At 50.3% G+C, this 21,125-nt stretch overlaps 1 protein-coding gene and 1 long non-coding RNA gene across 12 annotated transcripts in view; one reads left to right on the plus strand and one right to left on the minus strand.

Annotated features, from left to right (window-relative positions):
* Positions 1–18: 18 nt before the first annotated feature.
* Positions 19–15,808, minus strand: SLITRK3 (SLIT and NTRK like family member 3). 11 transcript variants are annotated; one of them, XR_010346046.1, is made up of 4 exons: positions 9,500–14,355; positions 6,047–6,069; positions 2,324–2,381; positions 19–1,691 (listed from the first exon to the last, which is right to left on the minus strand). XR_010346046.1 is itself a non-coding variant. In XM_064385162.1 (2 exons), exon 2 carries the CDS (start codon positions 12,539–12,541, stop codon positions 9,707–9,709), a length of 2,835 nt encoding a protein of 944 aa, XP_064241232.1. In that variant the 5' UTR covers positions 12,542–12,559; positions 15,669–15,808; the 3' UTR covers positions 19–9,706. The 11 variants fall into 11 exon arrangements, 3 of the variants coding, with proteins under 3 accessions (XP_064241232.1, XP_064241230.1, XP_064241231.1); XR_010346040.1 differs by lacking the exon at positions 6,047–6,069; XR_010346045.1 differs by having other exon boundaries at positions 6,047–14,355.
* LOC135278594 (uncharacterized) overlaps positions 14,708–21,125 on the plus strand; it is a 41,598-nt gene continuing 35,180 nt past the window's right edge. Inside the window, exon 1 of the long non-coding RNA XR_010346047.1 lies at positions 14,708–14,802. This is a non-coding gene — a long non-coding RNA (uncharacterized LOC135278594). The remainder of the gene's footprint in view (positions 14,803–21,125) is intronic.

Here is a 21,125-nt window from a genome sequence, read left to right on the forward strand (position 1 = left end):
ATACATAACTAGCAAATCATTTTTAGGCTGCTTTTATTACAAAATTACAATTTGAATTAATAGTTGCACAACTACAAGATTGTTTTTATGCCAGTGCTGAATGAAACGCTCTGACCTCGTTCAGCCCCACCGAAGTCAAGTGTAAAATTCACCCTGATATGAATGAGAAATTCTTTGAGCTTATCATGAATTAAGGTATAGCTCATTCTGATGATGAATTGAAATTATTTAAAATCAATTAGAACAGAAAAGACACATCCCAAACTAGATGTTCACTGAGCTCAGATTCTTGATTTACAGCCCAACATCCTGACCCTAAATGGAAATCCATACATCACTGAGGCAACATAATCAGACTTCAGATAACTTACTTTAGAGCAGGAAATTTTTTTCCCCTGTTCAAGCCAATTGCTAGGAAATTAACAGCAACCAGAGTAATTAGCAGTGCAGATATTTCACCATCAAAACTCTGAGAGCATAGCTGAGGTTTCCAATGCACACTCAACAACCCCTACAAAACCAGCCCTGAGTCATTTTGGCCACCCCTTTATTTCACAAATATGGAACAGCTCTGGAGCAGCTCATGATTTACTGGAAGTCCTCTGGAAGAGTAAAAACCTTCCAGGCTTGTGCTCAGCCACTAAGCACCACTCCTTTCTAAACAGAAAAGAAAATTTAAGTTGTTTGTGCCAATATGACATTAATGGAAGCAGCTTCTTTTTGGGGGGGTGTTACAGAAAAGGACACGCAGTGGAAATGTGATTTCCCTTAGTTGCATGACTATTTATATAGAGAAATAGAAATTCATATAAATGTATACATTTCTATAGATACACATTTTGTACACTGTAGGCATATACATACATACATACATATATACACAGGGTGTTATATACACATCCAGATTTGTATATACATATATATAAATATACATACACACGCAAATGCACACACAGCTTGCTTTGGAGCCAGCTAGAGTTATAAATTCTCCCTCCCCCACAGAGCCAAGATGATCTGAGCTGCCTCTGCTCAACACCCCACGGTTGTCTCTCCAGCCCGAATTAAATATAATCCTCATTATTCTGCCTCTCTGGTGCCTGAGAAACTTGGCAACCTCTCTGGGTGACTCGAGATGCAGCAATTCCTCCTGCCTTGCCTCCCCTAACCTATTCTAGGAGAGGCAATATGCTGCTAAGATTAAGTGTCCAAAATGCTAATATGTCTGAGAAGTGCCTCCACTGACCTACATCGAGAATGTAGGTCAGAAAGGAGCTATTTTTAACCAAAATGCCCACATTTTAATTACAGTCCAAAGCAAGCCATGTTCCTGAATCTCCCAGAAGTTTGCAAAGATTGAATTTTACACTTTCGTAGTGTAATTATAGGTACATACTTAGATTTACACACAGTATATACAGCACATACTCAGCGTTTCTGTGACACACGAGGCACTCACTCCTGCTTGGAGCTGACAGCAACTAATTTTAGGAACATCTCCTCCTTCTCCCTGATGCGTACCTGTTAGAGATCCTTCTTATCAGGGCTTTGTGCTCTGAAGGCTTGGACAGACTCTGGTTGGCTCTGGTTGGCAAAGGCCTGTGACACCACCACGGCCAACCTGGCGAGGCTGCCAGCAAGCTGAGGGCACTCCAGGCGGGGCAGAGGGAAGTCTCGAGGTGCAATACACCACTCTACAGAAAAACCCAACAGAGAGAACTGTGTTTTCAGTTGGTCTCCACTCCAGGCACAAACAGAGGGGTCAGGGAGTGTCCTCAGCCCAAGGACCATCTGTGCATGCAGACAGGTAAAAGTAATTCTAGGAATGCCAGTGACCTGCAGGCTGGTGAGAGCTTGGGCTAAAGGCAGGAAAAATAGGGGCTGGGAGCTGTTTGTTACCTGCTCTAAAACAAGGGTTTGCAACAAGAATTTCATGTTGTTATTGGCTGTCTCGAAGCCAGTGAGAGGCACTTGACTTTCAGGTGCCATTCTCACTGTCAGCCTTGGCAAAATTCCCACTTGTCACAGATTAACCATTGCCTTTCCTTCCATCAGCCTCCCTGGCTGCAGTGTCACAGCCCCCCACTGCTAACAGGAGGAATACATATATATATATATATGTATATAATTATCTACTTCAATTAGATCCATCCACAATTCTTCATTGGTTTAAAACTGAAGGAGAGAATTAAGCATGGACTGAACAATTACTCTCTGCCTTAATCAATTCCTTGACTCCTCCTCAGGACCCCTCAGGGCTGTGACTTGCCCTTTTTTTGAAGAAAACACTGACATCAACTGGATCTGAAAAAGACTTTTTACTTGCCATATTTCTTTGCTTGCCAATACTATCCACTTTCCAAAGCAGCCAGGTTTTTGGGTCACTGCAAGAAAACATAACAGAAGTGATGCCACAGGAAATGTCTCTCTGATTAAGAAGAATGCATTTAGCTACAGATTTATTCCAGCAGTGCTTTGGGGACAACTGATCAGTCCTGCCCTTGCATGGCAATTTAACAGCACCAGAGAAATCTGGATGGGTTCCCTAAAAAGACAGACAAACTTCACTGAAAAGCATCCATTACCAATGCCTAATTTTTGTAAAGCTTGTTTTTCACCTAAGCAACACAACATGAATTTTCTCAGTGCTCCCAGTGCACGTGGGGCCAGTGGCTCCAGTGGTGTAGGACCCTAAGGACTGGATTTCTCAGGTGGAGCAGCTTGGCTGGTCCCATCCAACCCTGAAATCTCACTAATGGGGATTTCTGGCATCTCTCTGTGAGTCAGACTGTGTTGGGCACTCTCAGGACACAGCAGAGTGAAGACATTTCAGCTCTGAGTGGCAATTCCTACGCTCTTTGGAGCAGAGCTCCTTCACTCTCCAAAGAAAAGAAGCACAAGAATGAAAGTCCTATTATAAGAATTTTCACACTGCAATGTTTCCCTCTCTCTGGTCGTACCAGTGGTAAAATCAAACTGAACAATCACAGAACAAAAAAAAACCCATAAAACCAAACCATTAATAAACTTTGATTTACAAAGCCTCCAAAGTTCAAAGATGGCCTTTAGTTCAAGGGTTATTCAGATAATGGACATTTTATATATATATTTAAACACATAATTTAGAGACCAAGTGCAAAACCAAAGGTTTATGTATCTTTCTATAAAACTCAGTTTAGGACAGTTACTGCTGGGACTGACTTAGTTTTAAACAAGTACAGCCTGAAAAAAGGATCAACAAATACATTCCTATAATTCTTTAAGGTGTAATCCACCTACTGTCTCTGGAAAGGCAAAGGAAAGCAACAAAAAAAATGCATGAAAGCCCCATAAGCAGTATATTAATGCCACTGTAACATTTGGGGAATGTCATTGACTTCAGATAAGGTCCCTGTAGGACAGAAAGTCACAAACATTTCTTCAGCTTTTTGTTTGGTTGGTTGGTTGGTTTTTAGGTTACTGTCACAGGAGTCCCTCCTCAGGAATGGTGCCAAGAGTCACCACCACCGGCAGGGATGGCAGTGCCACCAGAAGTAGCAGCACAAATGAAGTCTTTCCCATTCCAAAAGCGATTTATCACAATTCAGGAATTCCTGCTTGGAATCATTCAAGCCCTACTGCAAAATCCGATGACTGCAGAGAACCTCCCTCCCTGGCACCATGCTCCAAGGACAAGCCAAATTACTGTGCCACATGCCATGGGCAGCATATTCCTCCACAGGCAGTGGCATTTGTTGGAATTCCCAAGTACAGAGAGAGTCACTCCTTGGCTAACCTGAAATATCTCTTCAGGATTTACAGAACATATAGGATATTCTTGAGAGATTTAGAAATTTCTAGTGGAAAAAGTAAAGTAAATGGACATTAAAGATTCAGGATAGGACATAGGACTTGGTTGTGAATATTTTATATTTGCTCTGCCCTCTGTTCGTATCTCTTCTTTTTAAGGCACCCAACAGCTGAGTCTTGCACTATTAGAGTCCACACCTCTAAATAATGCCTAAAAACCCTACACTCCAGATCAACACCATTAACATTCAAAAATATCAGGATTGATGCAGCACCCACCCTACAGAGACCACCCAGCATGAATATGGGCATTCCTACAGCTCTGCTCTTTGAGCCTTTTCCTCTCATCTTCCCACAAAAATTATCCATCTGACACCATCCTGAAAAACACAATACTGAACAATTTAGCAGAGAAAATGCCACCACAGGGAAGTGTTTCCAAATACAAAACCAAAGGTTTATGTATCTTTCCACAGGGATCAAAAGTGACCTACAAGTGTCACCCCAGCAGCCTCCTGGGGTGCTCTGTGCTTTGCTCTCTGAGCAAAGTCAATAGTTTCATAGAAATCTGCCAAACTGCCCCAACACCCTAAACAAAAATGTGATAAGGACAGAATTTTACAACTGGGAAACTACAAGGATCAAGGAAAAGGCATTTTAAAGAAGTTGTAGGAAATACAGTTGTCAGAGCCTGTCAATCACAGAAACACAGATGCCCTGGGTTGGAAGGGACCTCCATATCCTTGCCCTCAAAGAGAAAAAGGAATACTAATAAATTATTTCCAAATAATTTGCAATGGTTACATTAGTAATCTTCCTGGCTAGTTGGTCACCAATGACATTAGAGATAAACAAATTTGTCTTTAAAATCTAAAGCCTTAAAGATTGTTCAGTTAATTTGTGAGCGAGGTCAGTCAAAGAATCACTGAATTGATGGCAAACCCATTTCCTCTGTACCATTACTCATTTCATTCTGAAACAGTCCCATGGAGTACTTGTCTCAAAATACTTGAATCCACTTAATAGATGCTGTAATTTTCTGAGATCAGATTTTGCTCTTCATTCAAGTCTGTTGACTAAAACTGAGCATAATGTGGTGTCTCAACATTGGCTTCCAAGGGAGCAGAATTGGGCCTCCGCTCCATTCCCACTCAAGGGTTTGTTCCAAGCACATTCTGATTCCTTCTACTGCCCAATCAAACCAGAAATATTTCAAGAACTGGAAAAAAAAAAAAATCCATTTCCACTCACACCAGAATTAAAAAATAGGATTTTTTGTACAAAGAGCTGTTGTGAGCTACATCCTGGGTCAATGTGCATTTCCCCCATGGAGAAAAACGGTGTTGTACTGTGTACAACACAAATACATAATTGGTTACACACAAATACATACATACATAAATTCACTGAGAACCTCAGCTGCAGATTGAAAACCAAGCCTTGGAAAAACTCAGAAAACAGGAATGTGCAGCACAGAGCAGCCTGATTTCCCAGTGTCCATAAATCCACGTTGTAAAAGCGAGTGCCTTTGGAAGAAGGGCAATCCAGGAACAAGTTCACCCCGGGGTGGCTGGAGCGCTGCCCGGAGTCGCACCCATGGTAAAGCAATGTCCTGAGCAACGAACTCCCACACTTAGGGCCAAATTCTACATGCTGCTCTTCACGTGAACACTTCTGTTAAACCTCAACCCAAACCATCACATCTTCTTCGTGTGAAGTGGATACTTGAAGCAAGTGGAAGCAGCACAGAGATCATCAAGTGCTGCTGGCATACCCAAGTGCTTCAGGAGAACAGCCTCACATTTTGGAGGGACCTTTCCCTCCTCTCAAAATTCTCCGAGAACAAGTTGGACAAACCCACACATTTCTAGCTTAAAACCAAGTCAGCTGTGCTGCCACACTCAAAGGTGGTTTTGTCTAGAAAGGCAAAATCTGGAAATGCCACAGCTTAACTCATGTTCACTGAAGCTCCTAAGAAATGAGATTCTCACTCTCCAATAACACTCAAAAGCAGTAGGCAACAGACTTTCCAAAATTCACATTATTACTCATACCATAACATTTGACATCTTTCTACCGCTGTTGATACACTCAAGAGATCCATGAAGCCATTTCCAAACAAATTTTTTAACCTAGGGTACACTGTGATGGTGACGTCAATGACAATATCCAGAAAATACAAAAAAGCACCAATAATTGAGCACCAGGATCATCCTTTCCATTTCCCTGTGTGCAGCTGTTGGCTGGGACTGGGGCTTACCTGGCCTTGCTGTTCTTTTCCACCTGTAGGAAGAATTTCAATGGTCAGTGAGGGAATAAACCAAACACTTGCTGAAGGTTTTACTACCACAGGCTGAGCTGCTCAGGCTGACACCAGGTGAAATCAGCTAAACCATGAAGTCAGCTAAAAAATATTTATTTCACATAGCATCCCATCAAGCAGCTCTAATGCAACTGCAGAGCATTTGACTTTATTTGATTCCTTCCCAGTAGCATTAATGCTACCCATGCTACTGCTGATAAAGACAGAATTATCATTAATACTCTATATTAATTAGGAGGAACCTGGGTTGGAGCATGCAGTGTTACCCACTGCAGGTCAGAGTTGATGGATCCACTTTCTTTCCTGCGGTGGGAAAGGAATGCTGCTACCCACTCAGCCTCAGTTCAACACAATGAAAAAGCAAACTAAACTCATCAAAACACCCTTTAGACATCACACTTAGACATTGTCAACACTTCCAGAGCAAATCATCCCCAAATCATCTCAGTACACAAGGGAAAGGAAGTTTCCTACACAAGGAAAGAAAAATAACTCAACGTAAGCCAAAAATTATCTCTTTTAATACAAAATTCCATTCTCATAGAACAAATTTATTTCCACTGAATAAATAGATCTGCTCACCGTCCACAGGTGAGATTACTGCCTATAGTAAGGATGAAGTTCTCTTGCCTTTCTGCAGTTTAATTAAAATATAAACATTATTTGCAACCGGCTTTACTCTATTTGGATACAAGTATGAACGCTTGGGGCTTCGAGGACATTGCCAAATGTATACAGCACCACTCTCACTGGGGGTTGTACTTTAACCTGATTTATACAGCTCCACGCATCACTTGCATGTAGGCTTATCAATGTAATTATTACAATTATGATAAGAAGGATCTGGCCTTTGCACTTGCATGTTTAATACTCTTAGCACGTGCATGCTCTTCCACTATCTATTAAAAACTCACAAAACAAACAAATGAGCAAACCCCAACGGGTCAGAGCTGAAGGCAGCAGTGAGGAAACACAATCTCAACTCAACAGGGGAAATTGCAATGTGTAATAATTTTACTGATAGCATGGAGGGTGATGCCAGATTTACAGAGGTTCGGAGCTGTCCCTCCATCTCCAGACACACACAGCTGCTACCAAGGCTGGGGAAATGACTCTCCAAGAGAAAAAGCTCACCACGAGCATCCTGCCCAGAGCTCTAAATAGCGACATTGTGGGGACAACAAGTTATTTATGGGTTTATCTCTGTTAAAACACATTGTGCGGGGTGAAACCGAGCTGTTCCCCAAGGAAGAGCAGATGGTGGGGAGGGTGACCTTGGCAATGTGACCCTTTGCCAGGAGGCGACAGACCCCGGTCCCCTCGGGACAGCGGCAGGAGCGCTTCCAGCAGCACCCTTGAGGGAATAACCTCGATTCACCCGGATAAACCACCCTGACCGCTGTTCAGACAAATGGTGCTGATGGACACATGGGGGATTTCTGGATTGACCCCACTCTCTGAGTGCCCTCAGGGCAGCGCCCGGCTGAGGGGGCTGCCCTTGGCGGCCCCGCCCGCCCCGGGTGAGGCGCCCGTGGGGTTCATTCGGCGGGGCGGACGGGGACAGGGAGCGGCGTCGGGAGCGGCTCCAGCCCGGGATGGAATCCAGGATGGAGCCCAGGGCCGGGTACGGGATCAATCCCGGGATCAACCCTGGGATCGAGCATGGATCGAGCATGAATCGAGCACGGATCGAGCCCGGGCGCTCCGGCCCCGCCGCCGCCCCTCAGCGCTGGGGCTGGGGCGCCACCTGGCGGCCGCGAGGGGCCGGGAGCCGCGGGGACACAACAGCGGCGGGACAGAGGGACACGGGACAGAGGGACACGGGACAGAGGGACACGGGACAGAGGGACACCGCCGGGGACAAGACACCAAAGTGGACAAGATACCAACCGGGACCCGCCCGGGCAGGGAAATCCCATGGTCTTTGGTCTCCCTCCGGTTGCACCTGGAGCGGGAGAAGGAGCGGCGCGCCCGCTGGGATGCTTTGCTTTCCCAGATGGCATCCCCCCATTCCAAACTGGAAATGCAGTTTAATCCGGAGGGGTGGGAGCTCTTTGAGTGCTCACCCCGCTGCCAGCACCGGCAACATCCCTGCGATGCCTCCCGGTGCCTCCAGCAGGCCGGGAAGCAGCGCTCCGGCGGGATGCGCTCCCAGTTTTCCCGATATTTTTAACTGTCAGGACAGTGCGGCAGGGATACAGATCGCAAATCGGATTTGTGGCAGTCTCGGGTGGTATCTTGGCAAGAGACGCTGTACAGGGTTGTTTTTTTTTCTCTGTTAACATCACAGTGCATCGAACTGTTATTAATAAAATAGCGTTCAAGGTTATGGGGGGGAAGGAAATCTCTGTGGAGGAAGCTGAAGTTTCAGGTTCAAGCTTTGTATTCCTATATATATATATATATATGGGGCTGTATATATATATATATATCTGTAATTTTTTTCAAAACGTTTTATTAGGAAAGCTATACCAGACGCATCACTGTACAATGATTTAACATTACCTTTACAATTTATATTCACTTGAAATTACAGAATAAATATATGCACATTGTTGTACCTTTGTGTGTGTGTGCGTGTGTGCGTGTATGGGTGCATGAGAGAAAACATTAAAAGTGCTTCCTACAAAGCTGTTAGTGAGAGGTGCCCATTAGCTTTTTTTTTTTCCTTTTTTTTTTTTATCTCTGTATATTTGCATGTCGCTTTTATTAGGAAAGTGCGGATGTCCTCAAAAAAAAAAAAAAAAAAAAAAAAACAACACACAAAAAAAAAAACCCATGGCGTCATGATGAAGTGTCACTGAGCATCCCCTAGGTGTGTGCGCCACGTGGTGACATCCTTTGGGCTGCTCGGCTCCGGGTGGCTTCCCCCAGCCCCCGGGACTGCCCCCGGGATTCCCCCCGCGGCCCCCGAGCCCCCCTGCAGGGGCTGGGCTGGCGGAGGGTGAGGGTGAGGAGTGTGCGTGCGAGGGAGGGAGAGAGACAAGAGTGAGACATTCGAGCAAGACCCTCCCCTCCCTTCCCTCTTGCAGTTTCCAGGCATGCAGCAAACTGCGCTCGTTTGCTTCTTTGCATTATTTTTTTTTTCCTCTTTTAAATAAATGTACAGAATCTGTGCCATGATGGGCAAGAATAAAGCAGGCCAGAAAATGCCATCTTCCCTCCCCCTCCCCTCCAAGGGAAAGTATCAAGGAAGTTTACTGCCAAAGAAAAAGAAAAAAAAAAGGAAAAAAAAAAGAGCCAACGAACAAAACAAACAACAAGAATAAAGAAAACAAAAGAACAGGGAAAAGAAAAAAGAGAGAAAGAGACACACATAGAATTTACTTGATCAGGATCAATACAAAGATCCCCGATAATAATAATAATATAATAATAATAATAATATACCTTTAGACATGGCACAGTCAAAGTCTCAGTTTCAGTATAAAAAATAATGATTGATTAACATCTGCTGGCAAAAGTCTGCGAAGGCACTTCGTCGATTACTGATCTGAGAAGGGCCCTGCCCCGCAGCGCGCACATCTGGCGGGGCAGAGCGCACAGCTGTATCCTCTGCTCGCGGGCGGCGGGGCCGGGCGGGCGGCGGGGCGGCGGTCAGAACCGGTACGTGGTCTTCTCCAGGACTTCGAGGTAATCCGGCTTGGTTTGGAGTTTGGCCCTTAACTCGAGGTATTCGCTTGTGGGGGTTTGGTGGTCCGGGAAGCCCTTGCCGGCCGCGAAGAGCAGGGTCTCCTTCAGCCTGGCGTCCTGCTGCAGGTCCGGGTATTGCATGCCGGGGGGGTGGACGTGCAGTTCCTTCAGCTTGGGCACGGTGCCGTACAGGCAGTCCACGAACCCCACGGCGCAGGGCGGCGGGCGGTCGCGGTCCCGCGGGGCTCCCCCCGCCGCCGCCGCCCCGAGGGCGCCCGCCGCCAGCCCTCCGCCCGCGGGGTGCTGGGGGTGCACGGCCACGATGGTGTTGAGCTGCGAGCTGGACACGGCCAGGCTCCACTCCTGCTCCTTCTCCAGCAAGGTGCGGTAGCTGCTGCCCGGCTCCGGCGCGGCGGCGGGGGCGGCGGGGTGGGCGAAGCCGCGCTCGCCGCCGCCCCGCAGCAGCTCGGCCGCCTCGCCGCCGCCGCCGCCCGCCGCCTCTTCCTCCTCCCGCGGCTTGTAGATGGGGTTGTTGCACATCTGGGTCACCGGGTGCGGGATGTAGTCGTAGACGTGGCCCGCCGGGGGCGCCTTCTCCGGGGACCGCTCCCCGGGGCCCCCCCCGCCGCCGCCGCCGCCCCCGCCGCCGCCGCCGCCGCCCTCGGGGAAGAGCCGCGGGCAGCGCAGCGGCACCGCGCCCAGGTCCGCCGCCTCCGCCCGCGGGCCGCGGAACGGCAGCTTCCGCCGGCGGCGGCGCAGCACGAAGGCGAAGAGCCCGGCGGCCACCAGCACGGCGGAGAAGAAGAGGACGAGGAGGCTGAGGATGAGCACGGAGAGCGGCACGGCCGCGGCCGCGGCGGCCGGGGGCAGCTCGTAGGCGGCCGCGCCGGTGGCGGCGGGCGGCGGCGGGGCGGCGGCGGGGGGCGAGGCGGCGGCGGCGGCGGCGGGGCGCAGGGCGGCGGGGCACAGCGCGGCCAGCTCCAGCGAGCGCAGGTCGCGGCGGGCCAGCGGCTCGGGGCTGGCGCACAGCACCTCGCCCACCACGCTGACGGAGCTGAGCGCCTCCAGCCACTGCTTCAGCGGCACCAGCTCGCAGGTGCAGTCCCAGGGGTTGAGCTTCAGGTCGATCTGCACGATGGCGTGCAGGTGCTCCAGCACCCCGGCCACCGGCAGCGCCAAGAAGTGGTTGTTGCGCAGGTTGAGGCGCGCCAGGGAGGTGCCGGCGAAGGCGTCGGTGGGCAGCGTGCGGAGCAGGTTGTCGTTGAGGAAGAGGAGCTTCAGGTTGGGCATGAGGCTGAAGGCCGCCGGCTGGATTTCCCTGATCAGGTTGTACTCAAAGTACAGGTAATGCAAACTCTGCAGGCCCCGGAACATGCCCGGGGTGAGCCGCTCGATGTCGTTCCCGTTCAGGTACAGGCTCTTGAGGTTCGGCAGGTTGATGAACGCCCCGTCCTGCACGTAGGAGATCCGGTTGTTCCCCAGGTGTAAGAGATCCAAGGAGGAAAAATTCCAGAAATCGGAGCGGTAGATTTTCTGGATCAAATTCCCGCTCAGGTACAGCTTCTTGGCGTTCAAGGGCCTGGGCAGGAGCTCGGAGATGTTGTGGAATCCCCGCTCCTTGCAGTTGACCGTCAGGCCCAGGTCGTTGATGTGCAAACTGCAAGAGCAGCCGGTGGGGCAGATGATGGGGATGGGGGGCCGGGTCTGGTAGGCAGCCACGGGAGGTTGGTTGGGCCCGGGGTACAGGCCACGGGGGGTCGGGGGAGGCCGGGGCGCCCGGGGCTGCTTGGTGGGCTTGGGCTGCTTGTTGGACGTTTTGTACTCAACGGAGGAAGCGGTGAAATGGAAGGAGGACAGCATGGAGGAAGGCTTCGTAGGCCACGCGTTCTCCTTGCTGGAGGACAGCTGAGGGATGCCCAGGCTGGCTTCCACCTCGGAGTCGGACAGCATGGGGCAGAGCTTGCTTCTCTTGATTTCCCGCAGGTCCTTCCCGTGGAAGTGGAAGGGGGTCTCGCAGGTGATGTCCCCCACCAGAGCGGTGTAGGGGATGCGCTCCAGCCAGCTCTTGAGCTGCACAATCTCGCACGTACAGTTCCACGGGTTCTCCTCCAGCTGGATCTCCATCAGGCTCCTGCCAATGTGGTCCAACATCCCGCGGTACGAAAGGACTTTGAGGCGGTTCCCCCGCAAGTCCAAGTGGGTTAAGGACACAGACTTAAATAAATTGGTGGGAAGCATGGGGATAAGATTGTCATTTAGGATAAGGACCCTCAATTTGCTTAGGTTTCGAAATGCCCCGCTTTCAATCCGTTTAATGACATTGTAATCTGCCTGCAGATATTCCAGACTTTCCAAACCCAGGAAAGTGTCGTTCCTGAAAATGTCCAATTTGTTTTCGTGCAAATACAACCTCTTCAGAACTCGGAGCCCGTTAAAAGCCCCCGTCTGAATGTCCTGCAGTGCATTGTTCCCAAGGTTAATAGACACAGCATTGTTCAAGTGAAGAAAACTGTTGGTGTACAATTTCCTCATGGAATTCCTCTGCAGATAAAGTTTAAAAGGTCTCGACCATGACTCTGTTATTTGACTAATATTTATAAATCCCTTGTTGTCACAATGTATATGGAAAAGGCTCTCCTTCACTTCACAGTAACATGGATCAAAGCAGGGCTCATCCAGTTCCTCCGAGTCCTCTATCAAGGGAATAGGTGTAGTCCATGCTAGAGCAATTGTGCTTAGAAGAATTATCCACAACATCCTTCCTTTATGAAGCGTCTCTGCCGTGGAAGGTTTCATCATTTGTTGATGTTTACAAAACTGCAACGGGAAGAGAAACACAGATTTCAGTATTCCTGCCCTGCCCCTCTCCTTTTCCTAAGCCCCTACCTGCTGGACTCATGTCGGGCTCCTGGAAAGTTCAGCAATTGTTGGGCAGACGTTCCCAACCAACTCCAGGGGTGTCGGCTGGGCGAGCCTTGCCCTGATTTATACTTGAGAGATGTTAGAGGGCTCCATCACGCGATAGCAGCCTGCCTCGCTCCCCTCCCCGTGGTAAATGCCACCTATAAAGAGGACAGCACATGCAGCCCCACACGGCACCACGAGCACACCGAACGTGTTGCGTCTCTCCACGTTTCCCAGGCTTCGGAACTGCCCGGATCTCATCCCCGGGTGCAGTTTTAGCCCGGGAGCCATCACAGCCCGCCTCGACTCCGGGGGGGAAAACACACCAAGTGTGGGCACATTTCCCCAGTGTCGCACCACATCCTTCATCCATGCAAACTCCCAAAGTTATTGAACCTCCGCCCTCCGATCTCCCTCCCTCCCGGCTCGATGTGTTCCACACGCGAGTTCCAGGGAATGTGCGAGCTGTGCTGATGTCCCTGGCAGAACGGCTCCCCTCAGAAACCCCCACGGCATCTTCACCGGAGCAAATGGTTAACGACCCCGATTGGGAAGGAAATCTTCCCCTCGCAAATGCGCCGGTGAATTAATGCAACTGGTATATTATCAGATAAATACACACCACATATTAGTCATTTTAGCTGATTAAAGCATTTAGAGATGATTAATCTTTCTAAAGCACATGCCCATGCGATCAGCAGATCTAAAGGGAAGTGACAGCTGAAGAGGCACCTAGGATTGAAACGCTCAGCCTGCCTTGGATTAGGGCATTTTGTGCCCCCAGGACCAAGCAGGAGACCCGGTTAAAAAGCTGAAAGTGGAAGAAAAAAAAAATACCTTGACACTTACCAGCCGATAAATTCTCTATCCTACTATACACGATTCCGAATGAAGACACCATTCTTCTCCAATCAGATGAAAATAATACTGCCCTAATGAGATGCAGCTCCTTCAACATATGGTTTCACCCTTCCTTTCACCAGATATTTTAAATGTATGGGCACAGGGAAACGCTAAGGATGGGAATAATAGCAGTGGTGATGCAGCCTTCCTTGAATCCCTGAAATGCCCATTAGAATGATTCGGAGCGATCATTGCTTTTAGTCTCAATCTCCCAATAAAAAGGTCCTTTTTGCCTTCCTCGTGTAAGAACTAGAAAAAATTGCCCCCCATCCGTAAACTTAAGAGCAGAAAGATGCATTTAAGGGAGAGAAATGCCAGAGGAACAGAAATCCTTAGGATCAACTTGCAAATGAAACCCTCCCCTGTGGGAAAGAGGAGATGGTTGAAAGCACGAAAAGAGAAATACCCTCTGCAATTAAAACCAGCATCTAACTGGGGAGAAGGGAGAGAGACGAGAGCTATATTGCAGTATCAATCTCTCTGTCTCCTTTGCAAAATATTAGCCACTTAAGTTCTTTCTCTTCTGCAAGGGCTGTAATAAAAATAAAAAAAATAAATAAAGAGGATTATTATATCTTCTTTTTGGAAGAGGGGGGTGTCTTTGACCCTAGGCGGAAACAAAAGGATCCAGAAAGGTTGTACTTACCGGTTTGCAGGAGAGATTTTAGCACATCGTTACCAAAAAAAAAAAAAAAAGGCAAAAGAAAGGAAGGGGGAAAAAAAGAAAGCTCGAGTTTAAAGATTGCTGGTTTGTCTCTGCCTCTCCCTCTCTGTGGCTCTCTCTCCCTCTCTCTCTACTCCTGCTGAAGCTGAGGCAAAAGGAAAAAAAAAAGAGAAAAAAAAAAGGAGAGGGAAAAAAAAAAAAAAGAAGCAAGCCTGAAACGTGCTGGGAATGCAATGAGCCCCTCAATGATCCTTTTTAGGATGCAGAGCTGCTGTTTGGCACACTCAATGGAGGAGGGAGGAGAGGGGCTGCTGCAGGCTCCAGCGCCGCCGCCGCCTTCTCCGGGCAGCAGCGGCAGCGCGGAGCGGGCGCGGCGGCGAGCGCGGGTGCGCTGCGTGCGCGGCGCTGCGCGGGGTGCGGGGCGCTGCGGGGCCGTGCGCGTGTGTGCGAGTGTGTGTGTGTGTGTGTGTGTGTGTGCGTGTGTGTGTGTGTGTGTGCGCTGCCGCTCCTGCCCTGGATCAGGCTCCTCCACGTCATGAAAATCAGCTTCAAGAAGGGGAACAAACGGAGGGGGCGCGCTCGGCTCCAGGTCGGGGGCGCGCATTTGGGAAGCCCTGACTACACATTTTTTTCCCTTGCCTTTTTTTTTTTTTTCCTATCCTTTTTTTTTCTCTCTTTTTTTTTTTTTTTTTTTTTTTTAAGAGGGAAGGAGGGGGCTGGTTGGCGGAGAGGATGGGAAGTGGGAAACGGGCAGATGGGGGAGGAAAAAGAGGAATCAGAGAGGGAAAAAAGCCGCCGGGATGGGGCAGAATTTGCACTCACCCCCCACTCCCCTTTCCAAAAAAAAGCAAAAAAACGGGGAAAACAGGGAACAAAAAGCCCAAGTCGGGAGGAAATCAAAGCTGCTCTGACTGCGAGTGCCAGCCGAGGGATGCGGCGGGGAGCAGCCCGGGGGTCCCAGCATCCCGGGGGTCCCAGCATCCCGGGGGTCCCGCTGCCGAGCATCCACCGCCTCCTCCGCTCGGTGCTGCCCGCCCGTCCCGGGGCCGCTCCCGCCCCGAGCCTCGCCGGGATCCCGCAGCTTCCCGCAGAGCCAAGCACCTCGGGGAGACTCCCGGCACCTCCCGCATCCTCCCGGCGTGTGCGCGGAGGCGGAGGGGCCGCAGGTAACGGGGCTGCGCGGGGCGCGGCGCATCCGCGGAGGGGGCGCAGCGGGTGAAACTTGGTGGGCGAGGCGCGCAGGGGGCTCGGGGGGCTGCGGGCTCTGCCTGCCCCGGGGCTCGGCCAGCCGCGAGGGAAGGGCTGCGGGCAGGGCAGGGGGCGAGCCCCGCGCTGCTCCGCGCATCCCCGCTGTCCGCACCCGCCCGGTCCCGCGCACGCATCCGCGCGGATCCCCGCGGAACTCGCGGATCCCCCTCCCGCACCCCGCGGTGGCTCGGCCGGGAGAGACTTAACTGGAACCGCGGCTCGGGAGAGAAAAGTTCAGGGGCAGAGCCGCGGGTGCGGGCGGGAGGTGCCGGGGGCTCCGCGGGGTCCCGGGGCCGCTCTGCGCGGGCAGGGGCGCAGCCTCCGCGCCCGCGGACGCGCGGCATCTTCGCCCGGCTGCCGAGCTCTCCTCCACCGGTGCAATATGGACGCACCGCTCCCTCCTAATTAAATTGCTGCATCATTCATTTTCTGACGCGGGAGCGACATGGGGTTCGGCACTGACACCCCCCGTTCGGAATGGGGGGGAGGCGGGGAAAAAGGCCCAAAGGGGGAATCACAACAGTTTGTTCTCGCAACAAGCTCGCGCGGCGGGCTTGGCAGCAACTCAGGAAAGAGACCTGAGGCAGCAAACCCCGCTGGGTTTGGGGGGCAGCGCCCCTTCCCCATGGATGCCCGCCGTGGGGCAGGGTCGGGGGGAGCCCTGACCTTGCATCTCCCCCAAATGCCCCCGAATATCGCTCGCTCTCCTCGCCTGGGCTGCTGCCGTCGGGTTGTGCGGAGGGGCTGGCAGAGGGCAGGGATGGCCATGGGATGCGGAGCGGGGAGCGCTGCGGGGATGGACGGACGGACATCCCGCCGCGGGACACACGGACACCCCTGTGCCCCTGCCCCGCTGTGACACTGGGACAGCCCCGCGGGATGCCCCGAGGGAGGAGGAGGGAGGGGACGGCCCCGCACCTCCCTTCCCATCCTTTATGCCCCCCAGAGGGCTGAGAGACTCAAATCGACACAGAAAGGCGGCTCTCGCAGGGTTTGTCCAGGCCGTGTCCCCTTGTCCCCGCAGCCAGCAGGCAGAAGTCACCGCGGGCCATCCCCTGCGCCTCCCTCCAGCCACAGCAGCTCCCGGCACTTGTCTCTGCTCGGAGGCCGGTGTGAGTGTGACTGGCAGCAGCTCCGGGGAAGGGTACGGCTGATGTAACCAAGATTAGGACGTCACTCGGTTATTAATGATAATTATTATTATTGGCAAGCGAGCCATCTCCTTGCCAAAGCCCATCCTGGAGCTGGGGGGGTGCTGTCAGCAGGGTGGGAGCTGGCAGGTGCCCTTTGGCTGCCTCTTGCCAGCCTCAGCTGTCATCACTGAAATGCACCTTTCCCCTCCTTATCGTGAGAATAAGGGAGAGAGACCCAGCTTAAAGGTGGCTGCTTGGGCAATTATTGTACCTTGCAGAAATATCCTTACAAGGCTCTGTTTCCACCAGAGGAGAGCGTTCCCCTGCTGCAGTCGCTGCTCAGCAGGCACGGAGTGCTCCAGCAGCCTGCAGTGGGAACCATCCCCTTCCCCTCCCTGCCCTTCCCTCCCCTTCCCAGCAGAAGTGCCAGGGGTGGAGAGAAAAGAGGGAGTTTTCTCCCAAAGCTCGCCCTGACTGTCCAGAAAGAAATATTCTGAGCTTTAACAGTCTCTCTGTCCCCAGCAATCCATGGCAAGGGCAAAAGCAATAAAGAGTGCAAGGGGGAGGGAAGCTCTGCTGTAATTGCAAATGGGAGCTCGCTGGGGTTGTTAAGGTCAGGAGTAGTTTGGGGTGCTGGGTCTGAGTGCTGGGAGGGTTCAGACACAGCTCCAGCTGCAGTTCTGCCCAAAAGCCCTGCTGGGCAGCCAGGGATGGCCTCCAGCTGCCAGCTCTGGGGCAGGAGAAGCTGTGGGAAGCCCAGGGTGGCAGGGGACGTCCAGCAGGGTGTGCTGATCCCTGCTGGGATCCCTGATCCCTGCTGGGATCTCCTGGCTGGCAGAGCTGCCAGCCCCATGCTCCAGGAGCAGGCCCAGGGCTCAGAAGGAATATCCCATGGCTCTCCCTGCCGTGTTCCTCAGTGGAAGATGGGAATCCTGGAATTTCGGGAAGGCCAGGGTGCTGGGCTGTGCAGGACACAGAGCTGAGCTCTCCATCACACAGAGAGTGGCCCTGGGCAGAAACACTCCCAGCTGCACGGGCTGCAAGAGGCTCATGCCATTAGACTGGGCTCAAAGCTCAGCTTAACCTCCTTCCCTGCCCTGATGACCCCTCTCCTTGTCCCCATGAGATTTCCATATTGCACAGTGTCTTCATATTCAGTATTCAAGTTCCCCTCTCCCTTTCAAATATTCTTGGGATTCTATACTAGAAATTACTTAACAAGAAGAAGAAATGTTAGTGTTTTTGAAAATGTTGATAGAGGAAAATGAGAATTGAGAGTCTTCTCTGTGCAGCAGTTAGTGAAGCAGTTTATGAGGCTTCACTTTTCTTATTCCCTCTGTGTTCCTTAATTAATTTATCAAACACGGGCAGAGAAACAGAACCATCAGCTGGAATTTACCTCTAGCCCTTCTCTGGAAGAGAGTATTTCTGTTAAATAATCTCTGTCACATTGTCCCAGGGGTGTTTTAGTGACCACGACCTCTCTTGCTGTTGGGGGTCACTGCAAGGGGTCCCCATTTGGGTGCAGGGGGTGCTGCTGTCCCCCTCAAGCCACTGCAGAGGTTCCCTGACTGCTGGAGGGTCCTGTTTGCACTGGCAGAGCTCAGCCCAAGGCTCAGGTGCTGCTGAGCTCCCTTCATCCCGTTCTGGCTGCTCTGCTGCAGGCTGGATCCTGTTTTCCATACACTGCTGGCATTTGCCACGCCATACATAAAGTACAGGCACGGATTATCTGAGCTGCATAAGCATTGCTGGGTGCACATGAAATGGAGGAAGTGTAAGAATTTTAAACCGGGCTTTTCCTGCTGGAATCCTTCAGGCTGGAGTAGCTTATGTCAAACTGATGCTCCTGGCCACAATTTTTTCTTAGCCCTCTCTCATTAATAGTTATTTATTAAGGCATAACTTGATTTTTTTTCATGACAATTATGCTATTTTCTGATGAAGTTAAGAAATAAAAATACACCTAATGAAATTAACATGGATTATTTATAATATAAAAGTGTCCTCAGCTACTTGAAACTCAATGGGACACTGGAGCAGCACAGAAAGCCCAGCCATGCCCTCAGTAGCAAGTTAATTGTAATTGGTTTACACTCCTGGCATTATTTTTTTTCCAGCAGAAAAATTTTGCCCAGCATTTGATGATATGTGTAAATATTAAAAGGAAAGGAGGGAAGGACTAATAGACAGCATTAAAACAGAACAGCAAATACCAGCAAATTGTAAGTGCAGCATTTTTAATGGTAGCTATTAAAAATAAAAGAGAAAAGTAGGCTAAATAAAAGGGAGATTTTATTGGGCAAAATTGACAGTTGTTATACTCACTGACATTTCAAGATCAGTTTTTTATCTAATGTTTCAACAGCCTTGGGTATTTCCTTCTAGTGAACCACACTCAGCTGTAACTTCTTTTCTCCCTTTAAGCGCACAAATTTTTTTTTTCCTAAATGTGCTGATATTTATTATAGCCAGTGTCAAAAAAACCTCCACACTCCACTTATACATGAGCTCCTCCTCAGCCCTTCCTGGCATGATTCACAGCCCTGGGTGGGCACACACAGCTTCCTCTGGCAGCAGCTGGAGTTTCATGCACGGATCCAAGGCCAAATAATGCTCCCAGGGTGATGTGTCCCACCCAAACTGAGAGCTCTGAGCCAGCCCCCAGCCCTGAGAGGGCTCCTCCAGCCCTTCCCATCCTTCACAAGGCAGTTCTGCAGCCACATCCCAGAATCACGGAGCCACTTAGCTTGGAAAATGTCTCTAAGATCACCGAGTCCAACCATTAACCCAGCACTAAACCATGTCCCTAATGGACATCAAGACATTTTTAAATCAGTTCCAGGAATGGTGATGCCATCCCTTCCCTGAGCAGCCTCTTCCAGTGCTTCACAACACTTTTGGTGAAAATTTTTTCCATAAAACCTGATCTGAACCTCTCCTGGCACAACTAAAAGCTGTTTCTTCTTGTTCTGTCACCTGGTACGTGGGAGAATAGTCCACAACCTCCTTTCCTCCATCACAACAACGTCCTGCAACATTTTTAACCCTTTATATTCAGTAGAGAGGCTTCTTGTCACCTGGCAGCCCATGTGGAGGTTTTAATGTCCTAAATGAGGCTGAACATGGACCACACAGAGGAAGAGCACAGACTTGGAACCGTGTTTTCTGAATCTCTCCATCCATTGCCCACAGACCCTGATGACAGAACACACCTTCAGATGGCAACTTCATTGTTCCTATTAGAAAAATCTTAGATAATGAAAAAAACCTGTTTGAATTCTTGTTGTGGAGTAATGGTTGTGGTTTATTTTGACACCTCCACACTCTGCAAGTGGACATTTTCAATTGCAATTTCTTCTTTGGCTTCCTTTCCTTTTCACCTTGTGGGCTAATCTTCCATACATTCCAATTGCTGGATTTTGCCTGGGTACACAAAAATGGAGATTAACCTCCAGTATGTGCTGTAAGCAACAGCCTGGATTTTCAGGGCATCTGGATTTAGAGTTGCCAGAATTAGAAACACGAGCCAGACGAGATCATGCTAGGGCAATTCCCCAGGACTGGGCCATAAAGCCAATCAATTTAAAATGTAATAGAAAGCACCAAATTCTGGGTGAAGGAAGGCACTTACTGCTCATTTGGAAAGAAAAGCTCATATTCTAAATTGCTTTTCAGATCAGACTTGAGCCTACTTTTAGTGATGTCAGTGGTGCCACTTCCGTTCAGTCAGTGGTGCCAGAATTTTCTGTTTACTGCTGTTACTTCTCCACTTCCCCCTCTCCTGCTTTTCCTAAGATCCCTGGCAGCACCACTCCTTGCATGGCTCAGAGGAGGCTCCAGGATGGTCAGAGGGATGGAGCAGCTCTGCTGGGAGGAAAGGCTGGAGAATTGGGATTATCCAGCCTGGAGAGGAGAAGCTTTGGGGTGAGCTCAGTGTGGCCTGGAGGAGCTGCAGGAAACATGGAGAGAGACTTCGGAGAAGGGATGGAAGGACAGGACATAGGGAATGGCTTCACACTGACCCAGAGTAGGGATGGATGGGATATTGGGAAGAATTCCTTCCTGTGAGGGTGGGGAGGCCCTGGAATAGAATTCCCAGAGCAGCTGTGGCTGCCCCTGGATCCCTGGCAGTGTCCAAGGCCAGGCTGGACAGGGATTGGAGCAGCCTGGAACAGTGGAAGGTGTCCCTGCCATGGCAGGGACATAAAGATCACTGGGAGATCTTGAAGCTCCCTTCCAACCCAAACCAGTCTGTGATTCCAGGATTCCTCTTTGAGGACAGTCAGGACATGGAGACAGAGCAGATTGCTCAGAGGCAGTGAGATGAAATCATTTTAATCTCATAGAATCAGGAGTTTACCAGCCATGGAGGGGATGGTGACAATGACGCTCTTGCAAGTCTTGCCCCAATTTTGTGTTTGCTCCCAATGACAGAAGGTGACCTTTCATCCAAAATGGGCTCAGCTGGGAAGTTCAGGATGAGCTGACTCACTCCCATTTCACTTATCCCTAATGGAAGTTGTGGACT

This window comes from Passer domesticus, chromosome 11, assembly GCF_036417665.1.
Source record: "Passer domesticus isolate bPasDom1 chromosome 11, bPasDom1.hap1, whole genome shotgun sequence".
Taxonomy (NCBI): Eukaryota; Metazoa; Chordata; class Aves; order Passeriformes; family Passeridae; genus Passer; species Passer domesticus.